The 15005-nt window shown below is 38.9% G+C and overlaps 2 protein-coding genes across 2 annotated transcripts; both read right to left on the reverse strand.

Moving 5' to 3' along the window:
• Positions 1–28: 28 nt before the first annotated feature.
• On the reverse strand, positions 29–3358 carry LOC103702219 (probable nucleoredoxin 1-1). The gene is made up of 4 exons (XM_008784555.3): positions 3194–3358; positions 2117–2599; positions 1419–1907; positions 29–950 (listed from the first exon to the last, which is right to left on the reverse strand). The coding sequence occupies exons 1-4, from the start codon at positions 3299–3301 to the stop codon at positions 279–281; spliced, it is 1752 nt and encodes a 583-aa protein (XP_008782777.2). The 5' UTR covers positions 3302–3358; the 3' UTR covers positions 29–278.
• Positions 3359–6264: 2906 nt separating this feature from the next.
• LOC120103893 (3beta-hydroxysteroid-dehydrogenase/decarboxylase-like) lies at positions 6265–12519 on the reverse strand. Its single transcript, XM_039127167.1, has 12 exons — positions 12162–12519; positions 10343–10432; positions 9936–10069; positions 9672–9842; positions 9229–9351; positions 9087–9166; positions 8179–8377; positions 7975–8065; positions 7717–7891; positions 7138–7294; positions 6856–6922; positions 6265–6700 (listed from the first exon to the last, which is right to left on the reverse strand). Exons 1-12 carry the CDS (start codon positions 12403–12405, stop codon positions 6564–6566), a joined length of 1668 nt encoding a protein of 555 aa, XP_038983095.1. The 5' UTR covers positions 12406–12519; the 3' UTR covers positions 6265–6563.
• Positions 12520–15005: the final 2486 nt, after the last annotated feature.

The following is a 15005-nucleotide window of genomic DNA, read 5'->3' on the forward strand; positions in this document are numbered from 1 at the left end:
TCTTTTGGCGGATTGCAAGTCGCTAGTAGGAATTGAACTTGCTTCACATTTCACAATCAAAGATAATCCTCCAACATTCCCCAGCCATGAAAAAGATCTACAAAAGATAGAATGACCAAGTAATAGAGCCAAATTCAAACCAAACTCAATTTTCACATAATCATCCTCTTTGCATTCCACTCACTCAAAACACTGCAAACATAAGAAGCTGGTCCCTGCATGGCTTGCTTAGAAGGAAGCCAAAGACATGACCATCTTATTTCGCACAAACAACAGCTCTAGGCTTTGCGGCAGGCATCCCCATCACATACATATCCTTCCTCAGTCTTTCCCTGCTCTTCACCATGGTCCTCCTCACCAGTTTTCTTCTTATCCTCCGCTAACGCACACCTAGGGTGCAAATCAAAGTTGCACTCGGTGCAGCGGTAGGACCATTTGTCTCCCAGCCCATCGCATCCATCGCAGCCATATTTGCCACAGCGAATCAGCACAAGCTCGTGCTCCTCATGGAGATCATGTTTCAACTTCTCAGGCCACCCCTTTGCCATCTCTTCGAGCTGATCCTCCAACTCCTTGATCCTTTCCTCTGTGAATGGATAGGCATCAGCTCCATGGATCATCAAGAGAAGCTTCGCATCCTTGGTGACCGTCCGTCCGGTAGGTCCAATGGCAACGAGGGAAGGGATTCCGCGTATTTTGAAGACGCGGTTCAAAGACTTCTTTCGCTCATCCCCGAAGGGGAGCGCCAACCAAGGCATGCCTGAGAAGAAGTCCTCAAAAGATTTCTGGTCTCGATCGCTGGAGATGAAGACCACCTCAAAGGCGCTGTCCTTGTCCTTGATCTTCCTGTATTCCTCTATTAGTTTAGGTAGGAAGGCACGGCAGGGGCCGCACCACTGTGCTGAGAAGTAGAGGAGAATGTTCTTTCCCATGAGCTCCGACACTGGAATCTGAAAAAGAAGAGAAGCAGGTCGAATATGAATTGGCAGTGCTCATTGTAGAAGAAATCCTCATCAATGCAAAGTTGGCTACTGAAAAACTTTCAAATTCTATTGCCCCATGGCTGCACCAACAAGGATACTCGAGCTACACCATTTGCTCAAATTTAAAAAATAAAGCAGCAGTACCATCCTGCGATGCTTTAGAGTAGGGCTGGCAAGAGAGCAAACTACTTGCGGTCTAGATCGGATTTAGCTCGAGTTCGGCTCACTCAGCTAAAGAAACGAACCAAGCTAGATCTACGTCTAGCTCGCTCATGCCTGGCAAATTAACACAAAATACTAATAGATATAGCATATATAGTTTTAATTATTACTTTCTATATAAGTAATAAATAATACAATTATTTTTATAATTATGTTTTATAATTTAATATAGATTGTGTAGAACTAGGCTTGCTTGTCGAATAAAATCTTTACCTGGACACCATCTTTGCCAATGACATAATCTATCTCCCCAGAAACCAGAAGGGACTCCAGCGACTGTGCTGCCAATTTTGCTTTCGCCTTCTCTGCGAGCAGATCCATTTTGTCCTGAGAAAATGGGAATCCCTCCCATGCTTCCTCCCCGTGCTCTTCCACAAGCTCGGCTATATTGGAATGCAGGGTCTTCCCGTCAGAGCCAAGAACAACCAAAGTTGGTATTGTCCTGAGTTCGAAGTAGCGCACAAGCTTCTTGCAGCTCTCATCCCCGAAAGGGATAGCAAGCCACGGCATGCCCGCAAAGCCTTCTTTGAAGGATGATTCTTCATCATCCAAGGACACCATCACAACTTCAAAGCTCTCTCCCTTTTCCTTCAGAGTTCTATATATTTTCGCAAGCACCAGAGTGAACTCGTCGCATGGTTGGAAACCGCTAACTGAGAAGTACAGGCATACTATCTTTCCTTCGAGCTCCGACACAGGCACCTGTTGGCAAACTGACATAACTAAGGGAAACAAAATGACAAAAATACTGTGCGCTAATGGTTACTTAATAGCTCAAGCATGAGGGTACTCATTTCATACAAAGAGATGCAATTATGAAGTGATATAAGAGGAATTTATAGCTACTTGATGAGGATCCACTGGAGAACAATTTTGAAGGCATTAAACAACAATAAGGAGATGAAGATAACCTGATTCCCATTATTCAGAATCAAATAGTCACGGGAGGGCGAAACCAGCACAGTCTGAAGAGTTTGCTCCCTTTTAGCAGCCTCCTCGTCCTCCTTCAGCTTGTTGATTTTCTCAAGAGTGAAGGGGTACCCCTCAGAGCCATAGTCCCCTACGGCCTGGACACCCTCTTCATTAAGAACCTCTCCGCTTGCATCAAGGATGACAAGGTGGGGTATGCCCCTCACCTTGAACACCTCATCAAGGCGATCACGGGCCTTGGTGTCAGAGAATGGAATGGCAAGCCATGGCATCTTTGCGAAGTAACCATTAAATGAATCCTCATCCCTGTCAGCTGACACGAAGACAACCTCGAAGTCCTTCCCCTCCGAGGAGAGCTTACCATAAGTTTCAATCAGCTTTGGGGTGAAGCGCCTACAAGGTGGACACCATGAGGCTGAGAAGTAGAGACCGATAGTTTTCCCTTCAAGATTTGCGATCTTCACCTGAAGAATTCAGCTCCAAATTTCTTAACGTATCAGTAGAATGGTTTCTAATTAAAAGAAATATAGAAATACCAAAAAAATAGTTTTTTTTCAATTGGATTTTTTTGCAAGTGCCTGTGGATATGTAGTTAATGTGATATTCGGCTTTTGATTTGATCAATCATCTGCTAACTGATAGCAAGAAGTCACTGGCCATTTAAATTTTGTTAACATATAGATTCATTGTAATGAATGTCTAAGCGAAAAACAGAGTTCTTTCTCTCTTTTTTTTTTTGAGATTATTAAAATATTACAAATCGACCTCTTCTTCTAATAACTTATGTTAATCACACAACTTCAAGTATAACCAAGGAGTAAAATGCTTGCAGGAATTACGTGCTCTTCATGGTTGTCGGATTATCACATCATCACGAGAAGAAAATTTTGAAAGAAAATAACTGCAGGAACTTCAAACCCCCTCCCCACTTCCCCAGAACATAAAACAAAAAGAAAAGCAGGAAATAGAATTAGATCCTAAATCAATCTGCTGAAGAAAAAAAAACACTTTTTGGAGGATTTTAAAAATCTAATCCTAAATTAATATGCTCTAAGTACCTGATCGCCATTGTTACGGACGAGGAAATCCCTCTCATCGGCGGCGAGCAGCGACTTGAGATCGTGACGGCAAGCAGCGCCGTTATCGTCACCTCCAACTCCGGCCATTCTCTCTCTCTCTCTCTCTCTCTCTCTCTCACAATCGCGTCCGAAACGATGAAAGCGAAGCTCAGAGGTGCTACTTATGTAGACGGAGGGGATTCGCCGTTTCGTTCCCCGTTTCTTGCTTCTTAAGAAAGTAGACGCCAACCAGAGCTACAAAACTGCCCCGGTTCACGCCGTTCGATCCTCAAGAGGACACGTGGCAGTTTTTGATTGGAATAAAGCCGTTGTTGTTCGTTAGTTAATGTTGTCCTGCGAAAGAAGAGAACGAACTAGACGAAGAAACGATTTTGTCTATTGACTTGTGTTGACTTGACTCGTGCGCAAAGCTAAGAGGGGTTCCTTACGTAGACGGAGGGGATTCGCCGTTTAGTTCCCCGTTTTCTTGCTTCTTAAGAAAAGAAACGTCAACCGAAGCCATAACACTGCCCCGGTTCGTGCCGTTGGATCTGCAAGAGGACACGTGGAAGTTTTTGATTGGTGTCAGGTCGTTGATGTTCGTTAGTTAATGTAGTCCTGCGAAAGAAGAGCACAAACTAGACGAGGACAGGATTTTGTTTATTGACTTGTGTTGACTTGTGGTCAAAGCACGACCATCCACGAGTATGAAACCAAAACTTGTATGACGTGGGCGGCCTTCAAAAGCGTGTGTCCACGTCCGCTGGTCACCGAGCAACCATCAAGATAAGTATTTGTTAATTCTCCAGATGCCGGATGTTATCTCTAGGCGGATAAATCCCATGTTACTTTCACCCGCTCCTCCGCATGCACCCAAATGAGCAGCCTCCCTCAAATGGCCGAAAGTAGGAGGGACGTTTGGAAGTATCTGCAAGTCCCATCATCATCACGTATGCCACTGATTCCTTTATGTTCAAATTTTATGCGGAAAAAAAAATAATGGCCAAAATTGTGAGTTGGATGCGAATTTTATATTCTCCACTCGGCACCGTCATCGATTCTTTTATGTTGCATGACTTTGGTTCCGATGCCTTTATCATTTCTTGCTATATTGGAATATATTGCATGACTTTGGTTCCGATGCATGCCTTTTATCATTTCATGTTAGGTTGGAAAAAAAAAAAAAACCAGACTTTAGAGTTTTAATTTTTTTTAAAAAAAATTAAAATTCTAAATTTTATTTATTTTAAATACTTTAAAATATTTTTTCGTGAAATGTTTTTTTCAAATGAACTGTGACTTTTCTAAAAAAAACATTGGTTTTTGAAAAAATATGATGTTTTCGAAACATTATGTTTCTTCGAAATTTTTAGTTTGTGTACTTCATTCAAATAATATTATTTTATAAACAGTGGAATCAAAATTACGTAGATTCAACCAGTGGTATCAAAATTACCATCAAAATTTACTTTGAGATGACCTGGAGGTGGGGGCTCCAAAGAGATAAGAGTCACCAACATAAGGGATTGGAACTTGTTGGCTTTCTTATTTTCCGCTGATATGATGAACAAGATTTGCTTCATCCCTCTCGCGCACGGAAATGACGATACCTCCTGAACAGTCTTGTGAGGATCAAAGGCATCTTTAATCCCGTGGTCCAAGAACTTTCCGCACATCACTAGAATCCATCACAACAACACGCCAGGCCAGTACCTATAACATCCATATGAGGGCCAAAAACGAAAGAGAATTTTCGAGTTTTATTTATTTTCAAAATATGTCATTAAGGGCTTCGGAGGTAGATGGAGAAAGCCACTCAAAGCGAGAGGAACAGCATGAACCCAGAATCTAGCGGATGCCAGATAGATAACAAACCATATCTCATATATCTGGCTCTGATCGAGATGATCATAAGAAGGGAAGAGAAAAAGGAGGCAATCAATGAGAGTTATTAATCAAACTAGCTATGCCTTATGGTTCCCGGTGTCCCAACCAATGTGCATGTTTCTAGTGAAATGTAACCCCAAAAAAAATCAAAAAGGCAGACTGTGAAATGGCTCGCAGATGTAAATTATGTACATAAATTTTGTGCACGAAGTAAAGCTCGGAACAGACAAGGACACAGATCAAACAAGCGAAAGAAAGACAAAGCCAGCTGGTGGAATGATCAGTCACTTTCCTTGTCGAGGGATGCTTCAGATCATGGGTTTCAACAGAAAAAAATGAGTTCAGCCTCTTGAATCTCAAGTACAATAGTATGTTAAAGATAAAGTAGCCTATGAGTTTTAAAACAGGAGCATGAATCAAATCATTCCGAAATTAATGCATGCAAGAGGCAAAGATTGTATAAATAAGTTTGCCAGATAGCTTCTAGAGCAAAGAAGAAAGGCTTCCTTTATTTCTATGTTATGTTTTGTGATTAACACAAAATATTACCGTTATTACAATATGGCTTCCAAATGACAACTTTATATTTAGAACAAGTCTATATCTAATTAATGAAACTAAGTATTTTCTTTCTAGTATCTTTGGTATAATAGATTTAAGAGTAGTTTATATTATATTTAATATTAACTAAATCAAAAATGAGAGTGGTATAATTTTCAACTAATCTCATTGTAAACCTATATCCACACCCTTCGATCCTTGAGTGAAGTTAAACAACAATGAAGGAGAAGGAATTAATCAATTCGAATATTGGATCTTTGAATCGTCTAGCAAAGACTATGAGACATGATATTTCTTATACTTTGGTACATTAGCTAGGTGTACTTACAAGACTCGAAAGATAAGAGACTGATAAGGCATCTTCAAGGAACCATCGAGCCTGCTCTCCCTATTGCTCGAGAGATTCGACAATGCTAATTAGATCTCAGGCTCGGATGACACTATAGACCATGAGTGGATTTGCACGCAATCCAAGAAAAGATGTTGTCTCTTGGAAATCCTCCAAGCACATATTTGTGACTTGCTTCATGTAAGTTACTAGCTTTTGGGACCGCTAGTAAAGAGGCCGAATGTACCCGTTGTATCTTTCTTTCTAAAATTATACCATACAACAGGCCAACATATAAACAATTACAAGAGCAGAAAAAGAAATCCTGCCCATACGAGGTCCAGCACACAAATTAAATTTCTAATAAGAGAATTTGGCAAACCTTCAAAATTGAGATCTGCAATAACCCGGTTTAGAGACATGGAAATCAGAATTGCAAGCAGACCCATGAAAGATTAGTATACCCAACCCAGATGACTAACAAGTGAGGATGGGAAAAGAAAAACTAAGGTGATACAGACTGAAATGTCGATTGATCCAAAATAAAGGGATGGCAACAAAGCTAATGAACTTTGGAGCTACCATATCATAGAACTACGAGAGCCTCGCGCATTTCCGTGTAACATTGGACTTCAGTTTCAAAATGCAGGTGGAAGCATCATCAAATAGGCTATCGATTTTATCCTCCCATTTTTCATAAACTAAGGCTGCGACAAAAATTAGCGGAATACCTGCAGTTAGAGAACAAAGCATGTCAGCTAAATGATGTAGAACCAAATATGCATCATCTTTGTCATACATAGCAGGTTTCTTGATGATGAATTTTTCAAGAGAATCCAGGAAAAAAAGGAGTGAAAAAAAAAACGAAAAGAAAAAATGTTGAGACCTATTTTATATGTGGTCTGCAGTGACATGGCTCCAAAAAGGTTGAGAACCAAAAGGGCGAGAACCACCTGTTAAATTTCATTTGTGAGAAACAAATAAACAGCAAAAACCCTAGAAAGCATCACAAATAGGGGGGTGGGGGTGGAGGGGAATACTGGCACCACTCCCACATATATAGCTCATGCATTGACAAAAAGAAGGCCAGATTATGAAGCAATAAAAAATAAACATGCAGTCATTTAATGGAAAAGACAATAGACTACAAATTATTAGTGTTATATACTTTGAAAAATAGTGGCCAGTCATTTCCCTTGCAAAGAGATCTTAGTATGCCAACTGCAGAATTCCATGAAGAACTGACAGAACAAGCAAGATGATGCGCCTTCTCTTCTGATAAGTGAAAATGTGAAGGTGATAGTTTCTCAATTTTGTAACCAAATCTGCACCAACAGCACTTTTTTTTGTTATGATCAACTAAGTAAACAGTTATCGATAACTGGGTCAAAGAATTCAAATGATATGTCAGAAGAGCCAGAAGGAAATGGAAAAATTAAACAACAGAAATTTGCTCCTATTGTAAAGCTATTTCAGTGTCACTGCAACTATCCAGTCATGAAATATGGAAAAGCATCTGACTGCATGAAATTATTTGTGTGTCTGCCACAAAAATAAATCATATTTGACAAATCATCACCACATCCAAGAATATGTTTGTGAAGGCTGAAAATAATTCAATCTTTTTCTCATATTTAGAAGTAAACAAACTCATAGGCATCCTGTGATTCCTGAATTCCAGGCTATCATTGCTTAGCATCAATTAAAACAAATTAAACCAACAGACAAAGCAAGGAAGGATACTTACACTTCCATAGGTAACATTCCATGCACAAACAAGAACAAAGCAACCACCGAGAGAAGCTTTGCCATTGCTGTAATGATGGTATATCCACATGCAAATAAGTAGTAATAAATGACAGCCAGGACGAACAATGTTGTGAGCGTTTGTTTCTTATCCTTCCAAAGAATAGTGTTGGCAACTGAAAGGACAAAATTAATCAGGCTTTTTCAGTAAATTAAATATGAACAAAGTTAAAAGCATGTCAATCTAACAGATCCATACAATTTCCATTTCCTAAGTAGATGGAAGCCTTCGATGTTCTCTTCTCAGCTCTCAAATTGGGGTATGACTCAATTGTTCTCTTCAGACCATCCTACAATTGTAATGGGAAAATCAAAATATAATTGCATAAGCAATATGCGAACCCAATTACCAGCCCAAAACATAGAGACTATTGAATCATATGTGATGTCATGAATTTAATACCTTAAGTGATACAATAGGTTCATAACCAAGTTGATCTTTAGCTTTTGCACAACTGAAAGTTCTGTTGCATGAGAGAAGCCTAATTCTTGAAGGTGTCAGCTGGGGGACACGCATGCCATACCGAGAGAACAATTTGTATGTCCACTCTACTACATGGGCTATTGGCATCATAACGGAGACAGGAATTTTAATTGTAGGCCTGAAATTCAGAAAACTTGGCACGTATTAGATAGAGGGCAATGCCATGTGCAATCATAATGAAAGAGAGACAGAAGTGATGCATCTGAAAGTTAGAAAGATGTTTCAACTATAAAATTTCATTCTTCTCACTTGACTGTTATTGAAATATTGATAGCATTAACAGAGAAGCCCAATTTTATACATATGCAATTTGGCAGACAGATCGTTGAGAACCTAAATGCTACTTTTTGATATAGGATATGTATGCATTCATGAAGCCTAACTTTATCCATGTAATATGACACAAGGAACATTGAGAACCTAAATCCCACTTTTGATTTAGGATATGTAAGTACCTATGAAGCCTAATGTATGTATTTTGACAGAAGGAACATTGACAAACTGAGAGGCACTTTTAATATAGAATATGTGCATATATATTTATATATGTGTAAAAAAAAACATTCCAACATACTTTCCAACTCAAAACTTATTCTATAATGACAGACATGAAGCATTCTCAATTTCAGTAAACGTTAATCTTCAAGGAAATCCACAGGTTAAAACTCTGATAGCTACTAACGTCTAATGCTAATCCGGAAACATAAAAATTGACAGATCAATACTAATGGCAAAGACAATATTAATGACATAAATTTCAATACCAAGCTTTAATCACTAGAATTCTATGAATGAGATAAATCACTGTGAGGAAAAGTAGTGTGCACCTCTCATATCCCAGACCTTCAATAATAAGTGACATGAACTCCCAGAATTTCATTGGTTCCATATTCGTGATGAAATAAGCCTGCATAAACATCATATTATGACAACTTATAAAAAGAAATCAAGTATAAGCAAAAATGATACCTGTCCTGCAGCTTTCTTGGCACCCACTTCTGAGGCTAGAGTTCGCTCAGCGCATACATGGGCATGTGCCACATTTTCAACATATGTGAAGTCATACATATTGTTTCCATCACCAATTATATACTTACAATCATGGAAAAGGAAGACTGATCAATAACAGTATATTACAGAAGGCAGAAGACTTTTAAAGTCAAAGATAAAAACAAAATGAAATTCATATCTGTTGCTTTCACTACAAGTTAAAGCATATTAATATGCTAAAATGAAGGAAGGTGACAAATTTTTAAAGAATAAATGATTTTGAAATACACATATGTTTGTTTTTGTTTAGTTTGTACAAACATAGCCATTTGGACAAGGGACAGAAAATAGCAATAGTACAACTGAAACATATATTTTTTGTAATAATTTATATCAGTATGTCCAAAAATAGCATGCATTACCTTGGATTTCCCAGCCCTTGCAGCAGCAACTAACGATGGCACCAAAAGTTTATCGCCAGGGCCAAAAATGCTACTAGGACGTATGCAGCATGTCAGAAGGTCAGTCCTACCGTTTGCCTTTATCACCAGTTTTTCTCCTTCTGCTTTAGTCTCAGAATATGAGTCATTAAACTGGAGGATCAAAAATATGAGTCAAAAGGATCCCGTATCTTAGAAAGAAGCAGTGCCACGAAATTGAAAGTATAGACAATATAGCATCATGACCTTATTTGGATATGCCATTGACTCCTTGCCATTACAAATTCCATGAACACCATCAAAGACAACACTAGGTGAGCTAGTATAGATAAGTCGCTTAACTTTGCATTCGATACAAGCATCAATAACATTCTTCGTTCCTGCAGATGCAAAAACAACTCAATAGTAATTAAAGTTTTCCTGTCAAAAACAAATCCACTATTCTCATAATACAATATAACACCAGACAAAAAAATATTTTAAGGAGATCGGCAATTTGAATTTTTATGAATGTCATGACATTGCGAGTCACAGTAGGGAGATGTATAGGCACCAGTTCCATTTGTAACAGGTTGCCAGTGCCCTACCTCAGCTTGTAACTAACAATTATAGAAACAAATTTAAAATCAATAATAAATTCTTCGAAATCTAACCTTCAACATTAACTGAGTGATGAAGGTGGTAATTGTTGATGGATGAGTCAGGAGCAGCCATGTGGAAAACAACCTCTGCGCCCTGAAATGCTGCCCAACAGAACGACAAATAAAAGGAATGTCACGAAAATATAGAAGTGCATCATTTTTTCTTTTTTCGTTTTGTAATTAATGAGTAAGACAAGGTAATGAAATGAACCAAAGCTATCATGGTTGCATTCAATGCTATGATGTAATTAATGATTTCAGGACTCCAAACATCGTGATCTCATCAAGTATTATTTGTTATTAAAAAAATATTTTCTGCATAAAAATAAAATGATGCAACCAAAAGCAAAAAGGTATATGAATAGATGGGTGACAAAAGTATAGTTTTTTTCTCTTGTTCATACTGCCAGTTAGTGGTACCATGCTGGCTAGTACTTCCTATCCTTCACTTATGATGGCTAAGAAGATATCAACATAATATGCAAGAAGAAACAAATAAAAACATATTATCCTTCATACTGCCAGATAGTGGGCTTCAAGTTGCAATTATCACTGTCTTCATTGTAGGACAACTTAGGGAAACTAATACATAACATATTTTCATGAAGTTATGCCATTATAGAAAATGATATTCCAGTTATCATAAACAAGAAATGTGTTCCGTTGCGAACCATAAAATCTCTAGATTACTATATGGAATCAGTAGCATTACAAACACTAAAAGATACAAATCACAACCAACATATGGCAGAATATCATAATAATCACTATTCATAAACCCTGACCTCAAGCATCAAAAGTTGCATGTATCAATAACACTCAAAATGAATGGGCTTGAGCCACCAAGTATCATGTCATCATCAGTCCTTCACAATTTCCAAAATATATTCTGAGCTAAAATATCAGCCAGTTCAAATGCTGCAGCAAGGAAGCATTATGAACAGGTAGACCAACCTGATGAAATCCTACACATTTCATGAAGCCAATATATCATACTTATGACTTATGATCTTACTATAATCTACTAGTACACAAAAGAATTCCAGCACCTAAAGGGCTATGGAAGTATGTCACTTCTTTTGTAAATACTGATATAAAGTCTGAGCAATGAGAAATGCAAGGATGCACCAAGAACATGAGCAGGTAGTGGAATAGCACGGAGACAGAGAGTAGCTTCAATATAATGCTTCTCAAAGCCAGAAAGCACATCTGGGATGGATCTAAAAGAACACTTTTTTTCCAACTGACAAAAGCAAAAACAAGCTCATAGTAGTTAGATTTCCAAAAACCATGCTCGAGAAGAAGATATCCCTTACCGACCAAGTATGCTGAGCAACACATCAGAAGTGAAGGTCAGGTGTAGCGGAAACAAAGAGAAGTAGTTAAGACCGTCAAATTATTAAGTGGAACCCATTCAAGGTACTGGGGTAGTATCCTCTCCAATTTTAATCACCAGTCTGTAAGAAATCGAAATTTAAACGATAGTATCCAGAGTAAATCAAAACCTAATGAGCACCAGTTCAAAAAATATTCCTCCTTTGATGCTTTGAGCTCATGAGCAAGAACCAATAGCGCCATAAAGCTCAAGAGGTTCATCTTTTTAAGCCGATTTATTTCCAGATACCCAACATTGTAGACAGAACCGGAACAAGACATGATCTATCAATAATTCCACCATCAAATCTCCCAATCAATCCAAATGGACGCAAATCCATAGAATAATAACAGAATCGGAAGCATTAAACATACGAAAATTGCAGTCTTTTAGGTCCAAAACCAGCAAAATCTGATTGCATTCCAAGGAAAGAGAGAACGATCCCTTGCGTACTACCTTTGATGACCTGGGCTTTGTTGCGGAGATCCGCGGAGACGTAGGCGGCGCGGCCGGAGCGGAGGGCATGTGCGAGGACGCCGTCCTCCTCGTGGGGATCGAGCTTGATGGAGGGGACCAGATCGGCGACCCGCACGCACCATTCGCCGGAGCGGAGCAGCATCTCCACCAGGTGCCGGGCGGCGAAGCCCCGCCCGCCGGTCACCACGCACCACCGCTCGCCGCCGCCGCCGACTTCGCCCATTCTTCTCGAGACCGCCGGTGGGTATGGAGTGCGAGTTCAGGTATCGCCCGAAATCGGAAGCCTGGTTCCCTCAAAAACTGGGCTTTCTCGACCCAGCACGTGCGTAGCATGTGAGTGATTTCAGAGGAAGGGAGGTAGGTGCAATGATATATAATTTTGCCGTATGCCCGCATTGTAGGGCCCCACCCCACGGCGGAAGGGTGACCAAGAAAACAAGAGATGAGAGTAGATGGCTGGGAGAGATGCTGCCAAACGGGGAGGGGGTAAAAAGAGGAGATGAGGCTGGGGTTTCTTTAAAATTGAAGCTTGAAAGTGTTCGTCTGAGGCATTAGACAATGGACTTGAGGTTTGACACCAATATGGGGGTGAAGGGCAAATAATCTGTGAGCTTATACTAAGCTAAGCCTAGTTTCGCTCAACATATTCCAAGCTATGAGCAAACTTGTTTAGTTTCAGGGTGAACTTTGTGCTTTTCACAATCAAATCTTATGAATGATTTCGTGCAGGAAACAAGTCTTGAGACTTTCATGATTCTCTCATGGATAAATTTTAATCTTGTCTTGGGACTTTCATGATTCTCATGGATATATTTTAATTTTGGAGTCGGTATATATTCTTTGTTGATGCTAAATTATGCTAATAATTGATAAAAAATATTAAAAAATCTGTGGAAGTAAGTAAAATTTTCGTGTGATGTTTTAATATTGATTCATTATTTTTTGTTGAATAGATAAAAAAAAGGGTTTAGTACTGAACAATCCAAACATCACTTATCCATTGTTGCTGCTAGAGTCTAAGGTGAATGTTAAGGCCGAGCTGAAGAGTGAGGTTGGTTTCGCTCCGAGTTAAAGAGTTTCGACTGTTGACAAGTGGGAAGTCAATGGCCAATCTGATCAAACTTTCAAAATCCTAGACGGATCTAAAAATAAAGTCCTATTATTAGAGTTTGTCCAATGAAAGTTTCTGCGATGCTCAAGACAGTCGAACTCCACTCCATAAAAATAGTAGAAGAGATAGGTTTTTTACCTGAAAGTCCCTCAATACCTTTTTAATAAAGCATGGAGACGGCATCCATTACTAAGATTAAAAAAAACATACAATAATTATAAGGTAATAGCTCTCCACATTACACACGTGGGCATAAGTGCTTTAATCGCGCAATAATCGCCGAGTTGGTATGGCCAACATTGATATCGTGGCCATGTTCTCGACGGAAAATGGTCTTCAATAAGATACATAGTATTTTTTTATTGATTGGTCAGATTTGAATAGTATTTCAGCCAGCACCGAGATAAAACACTTCGAACACTACCAAGATCAGACACTTCAATTTATACCGAGATCGGGCTAATAAATATTCACCTCGCCACCCATGAAGGGCTCCCAAATGAAAAAGCTTGCAGAGAAAAGCTTCAACATAGAGTAGTCCTCGGTCTTTCTAAGTTTTAAGCTCCAAGGCTATCCAGAGAGAAGTTTTCTGTGCAACAATGATAGTGCAAGATGACATCCTTGTCATGGATTATTTTATGAATTTTATTATATGTTATGGACCATAGACTGGGTAGAAAGTTTATTTCATTCATGAGGAGATAGATGGACAAAACAGACACATCCAAAAGTATGGAGATTAGAGTACCTTAGATGACAATGGTATAGTCGAAAATATGAAGATTCATACTGCAATTTAGAGTTGGAAGTCGATTACTTAAGTAAAGTACAATACTAAGAGCTTCAACCCAAAATCTAGATGGAACAGATAACTCAAGAAGCAAAGTTCGAACCTCATCAAGAAGAGAGTACCTTAGATGACAATGGTAGAGTCGAAAATATGAAGATTCATACTGCAATTTAGAGTTGGAAGTCGATTACTTAAGTAAAGTACAATGCTAAGAGCTTCAACCCAAAATCTAGATGGAACAGATAACTCAAGAAGCAAAGTTCGAACCTCATCAAGAAGATGACGGTGCTTTCTTTCAGCAACACCGTTCTATTGTGGAGTGGATGGGCAAAATCGTTGAAATACGATTCCCTTTTGTTGGAGAAAATTCTGGAATTCATGAGACATGTATTTTCCACCTGAATCTGATCTTAAGGTCTTGATGCAGGGGAAAAATTGATTTTCAATGAATGCTAAGAAATTCTTAAAGACTTCAAAGACTTTAAATTTTGACGAAGAAAGTAGATCCATGTGAATCTATTGTGGTCATCAATGAATGTCACAAAGTATTTGTATTGAGCATGAGAAACAACAGGTGCAATACCCCAGACATCAGTATGAATCAGATCAAAATAGTTGGTGGAAAGCGTATTATGAGTTGGGAAAGACAGAACTTTGCTTTTGCCCAATTTACAGCTAGAACAATCAAACACAACATCTTATTTTTGATAGCAAAACATGCAAAGGAAAACAACTTGAAATCACAAACAGCAGCTGGTATAGGTATGTGTAAAGAAAAGAGTCATCCGCATTTAGGCCCCCATGCGATCACCTTCTCTGACACCTAATCCTGCACAATACAACCATATCGAGAAAAAAGAACTTCACAGTTATTGTCAACCAATTGTCCAATGGAGATAAGATTACTAGATAAGCCGGGAGA

This window comes from Phoenix dactylifera, chromosome 6, assembly GCF_009389715.1.
Source record: "Phoenix dactylifera cultivar Barhee BC4 chromosome 6, palm_55x_up_171113_PBpolish2nd_filt_p, whole genome shotgun sequence".
Classification (NCBI taxonomy): domain Eukaryota; kingdom Viridiplantae; phylum Streptophyta; class Magnoliopsida; order Arecales; family Arecaceae; genus Phoenix; species Phoenix dactylifera.

Excerpts from the sequence above, each read along its gene's own strand:
- LOC120103893 (XM_039127167.1), bottom strand. The coding sequence starts at position 12,405 with ATGGGCGAAGTCGGCGGCGGCGGCGAGCGGTGGTGCGTGGTGACCGGC. Across the intron at positions 7,892-7,974 it reads CTACTTAGGAAATGGAAATT|TTGCCAACACTATTCTTTGG; the intron begins GTATGGATCTGT and ends TTGTCCTTTCAG. Across the intron at positions 6,923-7,137 it reads ACTGGCCACTATTTTTCAAA|GTGGTTCTCGCCCTTTTGGT; the intron begins GTATATAACACT and ends GAAATTTAACAG.
- LOC103702219 (XM_008784555.3), bottom strand. The coding sequence starts at position 3,301 with ATGGCCGGAGTTGGAGGTGACGATAACGGCGCTGCTTGCCGTCACGAT. Across the intron at positions 2,600-3,193 it reads TCCGTAACAATGGCGATCAG|GTGAAGATCGCAAATCTTGA; the intron begins GTACTTAGAGCA and ends TGAATTCTTCAG. Across the intron at positions 1,908-2,116 it reads TTCTGAATAATGGGAATCAG|GTGCCTGTGTCGGAGCTCGA; the intron begins GTTATCTTCATC and ends GTTTGCCAACAG.